This window comes from Cibotium barometz, chromosome 51, assembly GCF_041138505.1.
Source record: "Cibotium barometz isolate CiBa-2024 chromosome 51, ASM4113850v1, whole genome shotgun sequence".
Classification (NCBI taxonomy): Eukaryota; Viridiplantae; Streptophyta; class Polypodiopsida; order Cyatheales; family Cibotiaceae; genus Cibotium; species Cibotium barometz.
This window is the reverse complement of record NC_141096.1, coordinates 18,701,678-18,710,277: the sequence shown is the minus strand read 5'-3', so window position 1 is coordinate 18,710,277 and position 8,600 is coordinate 18,701,678. Positions and strand designations below refer to the sequence as shown.

The following is an 8,600-nucleotide window of genomic DNA, read 5'->3' as shown; positions in this document are numbered from 1 at the left end:
TACTTCATTGTGGACGACTGTCTATTGAGGCCAGAGACTCTAGAAAGGCTGATGTCAGCTCATACCACTACTAAATTCTTGTATGAGCAAGTCATTCTAGATTTGGATGCTCATTTGAGCTTGTAAGTGATCGAGGATCACACGTTGTCAACACAATTATTGAGTGTAATCAAGGATCACACTTTGTAAACGAGCTATTAAGTGTCTCCGAAACGGTTTCTTGATAGTGCATAAAAAATCCTCACTATATTATCCACAAGCCAATGGCCAAGCTAAAAGCACCAACAAAACATTATGTGTAATCCTTACAAAACATTGTGAGCAATCCTTACAAAGACCAATAAGGCTAACCAATGTTGGGAACATAAGCTTATGATTGTACTTTTGGGCCTGTGGTGCAGTGCCCATCTAGCCCATCTATGCAATTCTTGCATTCTCATTGGCTGGGGACTTTGGCTGGGCAGACGCCCCTTTGTGTATATGAATAGCTATGTGCCTATTGTATAGCCACGGTGATGTTTGAGCCATGTGGGTGGCACACCTCGTGAAGAGGTGTGTACGAGAGACAGAAACTCCACAGGCGTTCTCGGCACAGAGTGAGAGGTGGAACCCCTCGTTCTACAGACAGGCGTTCATTTACAAGCGTTAAGCAAGTTCTAGACAGAGGATTCTATAGAGGATTTCTTTCTGTGCCCAGAGAAAGAGGTAAAAAAGCCCTGATTCCGCACAGAGGCAGTCTGCTGAGGTTTGTTTATAGTTAGAGAGAGAGCGAGAGATGGATCCTTAGTTCTATCACATATGCATTCTGCAGAGCACTTATAACCGTACTTCCACGCACAGCAGTAGAAACCCCAATCCTACATAGCGGCATTGTAGAGAAGATGGAAGAGTCGAATGAGAAGAAGAAGACGTTACCGGAGAGAGTGCACGATCTCTACTTCAAAATGTTCCCCGGCGCGGATTGTCCAGTCACAGGCGCAGCAAGGGAGAAGCTCATCACTGCATCACGCTCGCAGAAGCAGCAGCAGCAGCAACAACAATACGCAGGCTCCTGCAGTTCTACTGCTGAACCCAGCACAGGCGATCCCAAGCCGAAATACAAGCACCCCCATATGTACGATGTGTACGGACGGCGTATTGACCATAAGATTTCGCAGAGCGAGAAACCCCTGGTATGGAAAATGCCCTCCTTCTTGTATACCACATCATTTTACCATCCCCGCCCCATTCAAGAAGAAATCAATTCCCCTCACCCCAGTGAAGTAATCAATCCAGCCAATCGCATGCCCATGCAAGCCAATCAGGGTCGATCACCAGGGCAGAAAGAGGCCCTCTCTACATTTAGACAGAAATCCACTATCCCTAAAGGCGGCACCGATGACACATGGATCTACCCTTCCCCTCAAATGTTCTACAACAGCCTTGTCAGAAAGAATAAAGCTGATGATGTTACAGAGAGGGACATGGATGCTGTTGTGGCCACACACAACACAGTGAATGAGGCCACTTGGTCTAGATTGCTTCAGTGGGAAACATTGTATGCCCTGACGTACCCTGACTCATCACAGGAGGAGCCCCGTCTGCTCCATTTTCGTGGCCGCCCTACTGAGATCTCACCAAAGGCTCAGTTTAAGAGAATTTTGGGGTACGGGTTGCCCTTTGATCGCCATGACTGGACCGTTGACAGAGGAGGTCGGGAGATGCGGTATGTTATCGACTTCTACTATGATGAGAGTAAGGCCTGGCCATTTTTCGTGGATGTCCGGCCTGCCCTGGATTCACCGGCTGCCGTTTTGCTACGAGCTAGGATGATGGTGCATGAGCTTGTGGGAGAAGTACCATCTCCGGCACAAGCAGACTCTTCACAGAATGTGGATTCTCAGGTAAGTCCAAGTTGATTTCAAGCTCTCAAGCTACCCATAGGTCCCTTTTCCATGAGATGAAAGGGATATTTCAATTTGTTACATAGGGTCTAAGCAGGTGAACAAACTACGCAGTTTCTTAGCTCTTTCAAAATGATGTGATGAAGAGGCATTGTTTAGTTTTGATAGGTTTTCATTTAATTTGAGGCAAGCTTATGGGTCTCTAATGTCTTTTTTAAGTGTGTGAACTAATAGCCCACAATGAGGGTAAAGTTTCTTGTATCAAATGAAAGTAACAGCCTTACATTCTAAGGGTGTCTTTCTTTTGGGCTCATGGCAATTTGTGCATTTGCTTCGGCATGAATAAAGATACGCATGATGTATGAGTAGTTTCTGCTGTATTTCTTAAACTTTTAAGGTGGTCTTAGCTGTTTTTCTGTGCCCTTATGTAGAGGAGGATGCTTTCATATTCTTATGAAAAGAATGGGTGCCTTTGGGACCTTAAGCTGTACTGCTTTTCAAGATGCTTTTTTCCGAACAGTCACAGATACATGCTCACCTTCTCCACCTTCTCTCCCAAGCCTCCTGTTAAACTTGATAAAGAAGGAGAGCCTCCCCAAGGCTGCCCAGGATAGCCTTCTAAGGTTTGGTTTGCAAAAATTCACTAGGGGCTGAACTCCTGAAGAACCTCGATGTTAGTAAAAGCTCAGATGTTTGTTGCGTTAGATAACTGGCACCTGGTATGTGATGCTCTTCTACTGTGGAAGTGCCACATGGTGGGTGTCCATTGGCTGGAGCTTCGGTAGTGCTAGATAGAGATGGTTAGCAGCCGTATTGGTTGGGCAGGCATCTGGACTGACATGGGTGAAAAACGTGACGTATGATTGCAAGTTGTGGTCATTTATAACAGGACAACTGTCAAATCCCCATAGATCTCCTCGTAGAACGCTCCTGGTACGAGACTCGAAACCTCCAAACAAACCAAACAAACAAGAAGGGGGTGCAGGCCTGACTCACCACCCAACCATGACAACCGTGGGCAAGCCCACAGACTTGGCTGTCCCCACCGAGCCACGAGCTGAGCTAACTAGGTAGACATACCGACCAATCTCTACCTCGCGACGTCCCATACCGCCACGAAGCTACCCTCGTGGGCCTCGAGAGATTGCTGCCGGCCTCGGTTGCGTAAAGCAGGTGCACGTCTGCACTAGATCCAGGCTCCAGACCATAGAGCTCTCACAAAACATGCGAGACTCTATATGGCTAATGACTAACCTTGGCCACCCTTTTATAGGCTCTTGGCCGGTCATGGGCGTCCACACTTGGACACCCGCCCGTCCATACTTGGGTGCCCGCCCGTTAGTCTATCCCTAACTCAGCTCGCCAACAATCAGCCTGCCTAGCTCCAAGCTTTCCCAAACCTCGAAGCTAGTCTTGCGTGCGTGTAGCACACGGTAGATACACACTGTGCACATGACATACTCCCCTTCCTCTAAGAGCTCACTCCTGAGCTCACTTAAAAGCCAGGGTAATCTCTCTGAAGAGTAGTCAATGTCTCCCATGTAGCGTCCTCCTCAACACGATCCTTCCACTTGATCTTGTATTCTGTGATACGCAATTTTCTTTCACGAAATCCAAGAATCTTTTCAGCTTCGTGTGGAACAAATGTCATGTCCTCGACATCTATGATTTCTTGAGGAGTAACTAGCTGGTCTGTTCCACCCAGTACTTCCTTAAGTCTATTGACATGAAATACAAGATGAACTTTCACATGAGAAGACAAATCCAATTCATATGCAACTGAAACAAACCGTCGTGTAATACGAAATGGTCCACAGTATCTAGGGGATAGTTTCGGAGATCGACCCGTCCGTAAAGTCTCGGAATCTTTCGGAACTCGCAAATATACCATCGTTCTTTCAGAGTATTCTTTGGGTGAACGATGCCTATTAGAATAAAACATGTCTCGGTCTTGAGCACTTCTAATAGATTCCTTCGCAACTTGTAACATTTCTTGCATTTCTTGCAAAAAAATTACGTGTGCATCATGCTGAACATAGTTGCTATGAAACGCGTTTCAAACTTTAGTAGACCCGTTTGAAACGTTTCAAACGTCTGGGAGTTTGAAACGCGTTTCAAACTTGGCTTTTTATTTTTTAACGTTATTTAAGATGGGTCATATCAGTCGATTCAGTCGCTTTCCAGAGAGCAAAAAAAACACGCCGTGCATAGTACAGAGGAGAAAGTTGACTGTCCTTTCCCACGCTTGCCTTCGTTCGTGTGATTTCTCCGCCACCCGCCCCCTCGGGACCTGTGCACCGTGCTAGCAAGGTTGGTACTTGTCTGTTTTCATATTTTTGCTTGATTTTTGCACCAATTTCAAAACTTGAAATTTGGGCAACATCCTTCCAGGCTTCCAAAATGCCTCGTGCTAGAGATTCAATGTGGACTCATGTCATTCCCATGGGCAAGTATGGGGGTTCAGGCACTGAAAAATGGAAGTGCAAGTATTGTGATAAGGTCTCAGGTGGATCTGCAAACAGGATAAAGGCTCATTTTTCAGGTCTAAAAGGCAAAGGCATTGGTGCTTGTGATAAAGTGCCCCAGGATATCAAAGCCTCTCTTCTACAATGGAGGAGGGAGCAAGAAGCAGCCATGAAAGGATTTGGAAGCAGCCATGATGACATGCAGGAAGAGGAGGAGGATGTCACCAAAAGAGCTAGAGTGGGTGATGAACAAGAGATGCAGAGTCAAACAGCTGTAGGTTCTACCTCTGCTCCTTGTGCCCACAGGTCTTCCTTGCCCATTAGGCCTTCTTTGAAGAGTGCAAGCATCAAAGCTCGTTTTCAGAAAGCAGCAGCTGTTGAGGCCACCCGTGAATTGACAAGGTTGTTTATTCAGTGTGCTTTGTCATTTCACATTGTGCGCACTCCAAGATGGAAGAAAACCATGAGAGCCATTAGCCGCATTGGGTATGAGTGGGAGGGTCCCAAATATGACTCCTTACGCAAGAAGCACTTGAGAGATGAGAAAGATCTTGTACAGCTTGAGATGGAGCCTTTGAAGGCAACATGGCATAAATATGGATGCACCATATTATGTGATGGTTGGATAGATATGCGGAAAAGGAATGTTTATAACATTTTGGTGTCCTCCTGCAAGGGCGTAATGTTTATGTGTGCCATTGATGCTTCAGTTCCAGGGACGGTGGTGACAGGAGCCTTTATATGGCAACACATACGCCAGACAATGTTAGAGATTGTTGCTCCGCATGTGGTGGAGGTGATTACTGACAATGGCTCTAATTGTGTGTCCATGGGCAGAATGTTAGAGGATGAGTTCCCAGAGATAGTGTGGACTCCTTGTGCAGCACAGTCTTGACCTCATGATAGAGGATGTTGCTAAAATCCCTTGGATTTCTGAGATCTTTGCTATAGCTCGGAGCATGGTGAGGTTTGTTACCAAGAGGCTAAAAGTCCTCTACATGTACCGTGCCCATAGTGATCTAGAGTTGCTCAAGCCCTCAAAGACCAGGTTTGCGTACATGTTCATTGTGATTGAGAGGCTAGTGAGAGTCCAGCAAGGGCTACTCCGCACAGTTGTGTCACGAGAGTGGATGGCATGGGAGGATCGAGAGCAGCCCAAGGCAGTGGCATTTGTGCGTGCTGTGATGCGAGAGAGTTGGTGGGATGATGTCAAAGCACTTGTGAAGGCCACTCAGCCTCTTTACAGTGTCCTTCGCATCACAGACATGGAGGGCAGCACTCTTGGTCTCCTTTACGAGTTCATGGACCGTATTGGAGAAGCCCTGAATCGGTGCACCGTTCTATTAGCAGAGAGGTATGTAATATGCAATATGCATGTCTTTCCAGTTTTGTACTTGTCGGGTTTATTTGGCTTTGGTTGTTGGTGAACCGTTATTCGTGACTTGGTCTATGAATAGGGTCCAGGACATCAGGGAGGTTTGGAACCGTAGATGGAAGTGGTTTCATAGACCAATCCATTCGGTTGCCCATATACTGCATCCTCTATGGCGTAATGAGGAGCAGTTCAACAACGAGGAGTTGGAAGAAGGGTGGCAACAGTACATCCAGAGGTGGACAGGAGGTGATATTAATCTCTTGAGAAAATTGGAGGATGAGCTCTTGGTATATCGCAATGGGAGCCGTGTGTTTGGAAGACCCACCGCACTACTAAGAGAGACACAGCTACAGCCAGTCTCATGGTGGGAGAAATATGGGATTGGTACTCCATTACTGGTAAGTGTTTAGTATTCAAATGTTACATCAATAATAGCCATGAATCATGATGCAATGGGAGGTTAGTGCTTTATCATGACTACTTACAAAGTTTTATGTCCTTTCTATGACAGAAACGCCTTGCATTGCGAGTCCTCTCACAAGATTGCAGCTCTGGGCCTTGTGAGAGGAACTGGAGCACATGGGCTCTCTTCCACACAAAGAAGAGGAACAAATTGAGCAGTGCTCAATTAGAACGGTTGGTTTATTGTCATTGCAACCTCCGTCTAATTGAGCAACAAGGCAATCCAATCGAGCCGCGCCAAGTGAATGTCGACAAGATTGACATAGAGTTGGTGAAGGATGTACCGGATATTCCTCAGGAGGAGCGTGACATCTATGCTATGCTTTACGAGGAGTTGATGGCACCAGCTCGTATCACACGAGTGCATGCATCTAGAGATGGAGCTTCTACGAGTGCTACGGCTACAGAACCTGAGATTTATGGAGCTGAGGCAGAGTCTTCTTCCGGCATAGAGTCAGAGACATCAGAGGATGGAGATGACCATGAGGAGGAGTCGTCGTCTCCGTCTGAGGAGGATGACTCCTGATTCTATTTTCTACTTTATTTTGTACTATGTACTGTGTGTCACATGTGACACGGATTGTGTCTTGAGCTTTCTTGCATTGTTTTTATCTAGGATTGAAGTTTGAAACTTTGAGTTTGAAGTTTGAACATGGATGACTGCCTTGGCATATTTGGCATTTGCTATCCCATGGGCCATGGACCCATTATGCATAGATGATAGTACATACTTATTACTAAATCCTGATACATCATACAAGCATGCATATATTCAACATATTATCATTTTATCAATGCTATCAATGATCCCATATATTCTGGCATATAAATATCATATATGGTATTGATTTTTCACATGCCAAGATGGGAAAGTTTGAAACGCGTTTCAAACTTTTGGGAAAGGTTTGAAACGTTTCCAAAACGTTTCAAACGCGTTTTTTGAAACGTGTCGCTATGATGCTGAAGTCCTGAGAAACCCACTGTAATAGGTGATCTAGGTTGAAAACCATACATAAGCATGAAAGGACTAAAACTTGTACTCGTATGCTTAGTACTGTTATATGCAAATTCTAACATAGGAAGATAATCCTCCCATGAACTTTGTCTTTTGGATACATATGCTCGAAGCATATCCTCCAAAATCTGATTCACTCTTTCAGTCTGGCCATCAGATTGAGGATGATCTGAGGAACTCAAATTCAAAGTTGTTTCCAACTTCTCAAAAACAAGTTTCCAAAAATCACTCGTAAACTTAAGAGTCCCTATCAGTGACTATGTCTTGCGGTAACCTGTACAGTCTAAACAATTACTCGATAAACTGCCTTGCTAATTGCGTAGCTGTAATAGTCTTCCGGGTGGGTAAAAATCTAGCCATTTTTATCAAGCGATCTACCACAACCCAAATAGAATCGTGGCCTTGATGCGTTCTTGGTAATCCGGTAATAAAATCCATGGAAATACTTTCCCATTTATTACGTGGGATTTGCAAAGGATGCAACAACCCAGCCTGTCTAAAGCGTTCAGCTTTATTTGCTTGACAAACTTGACACTTGAGAACATAATCTTCTACATACCCTTTCATCTTTGGCCAATAAAAAGTGTGTTTCACTAACGATAGTGTCCTGTATACCCCAGGATGTCCAGCAGAAGAGGCGTCGTGACACTCCTTAAGAATCTTGGACCTAATGTCCGGGATCTGTGGTACACAAATTTTGTCATTACAGAATAGTAAACCATTCCGAATCATCCACTGGCCTCCTGCAGCTTGAATGGTAGGCTGTTCAGTCATTGAGTCTTGGTCAATCAATGAGCTCCTGTCCTGGATCTTCTGCCAAAATGGACCAAAATAACTATTAGTCGTGCAAAGCCCTCTCAATGACTGAAACAAGTCAGTAGAAATCTCGGTGAAAGTATTCACCTCTCTAATTCGACTTAGCGCATCTGCATGGACCCTTTCCGATAATGAATCTCAAAATCAAAATCTTGCATTAACTCAGCCCAACGAGCTTTCTTTCCTCTCAAATCATCCGCATCACACACATACTTGATTGACTGATGATCAGTCAATACCACAAACTTGGAGCCATATAAATAATGTCTCCAAACCTTGAGAGCGTGAATCACAGCATAAAGCTCCTTCTCAAGGGTTGGCCAACGAGATTGAGTGTCGTCTAGCTTTTTACTTTCAAAAGCAACAGGTCTACCATCTTGAAATAAAGGAGCCCCGATGGCATAGTCACTGGCATCAGTTTCAAGAACATAAGGCCGACTAGGATCGGTCAATGCCAAGATAGGTGCTTCCTTGACTTCATCTTTCAAAAGTCTGAAGGCCATATCCAAATTGTTATTCCAAGTGATAGGCTGATTTGACTTACGTCCACGATCTTTCAACAAGTCGGTCATCGGTAGTGTGAG

At 45.0% G+C, this 8,600-nt stretch overlaps 2 protein-coding genes across 3 annotated transcripts in view; both read left to right on the top strand.

The window, feature by feature from the left end:
- The first annotated feature begins 509 nt into the window (after positions 1-509).
- The window catches only part of LOC147609387 (uncharacterized), a 29,247-nt gene continuing 21,156 nt past the window's right edge, over positions 510-8,600 (top strand). The window contains exon 1 of one of the 2 annotated variants that reach the window (XM_086787515.1): positions 510-1,883. In XM_086787515.1, the coding sequence (XP_086643641.1) occupies positions 882-1,883 (1,002 nt within the window). In that variant the 5' untranslated portion in view covers positions 510-881. Of the gene's footprint in view, positions 1,929-8,600 lie in introns of those variants that run through there. The other variant, XM_086787514.1, reaches the window with a different exon arrangement.
- LOC147609389 (uncharacterized) lies at positions 5,308-6,750 on the top strand. Its single transcript, XM_086787646.1, has 3 exons — positions 5,308-5,702; positions 5,806-6,121; positions 6,235-6,750. Exons 1-3 carry the CDS (start codon positions 5,308-5,310, stop codon positions 6,709-6,711), a joined length of 1,188 nt encoding a protein of 395 aa, XP_086643772.1. The 3' UTR covers positions 6,712-6,750.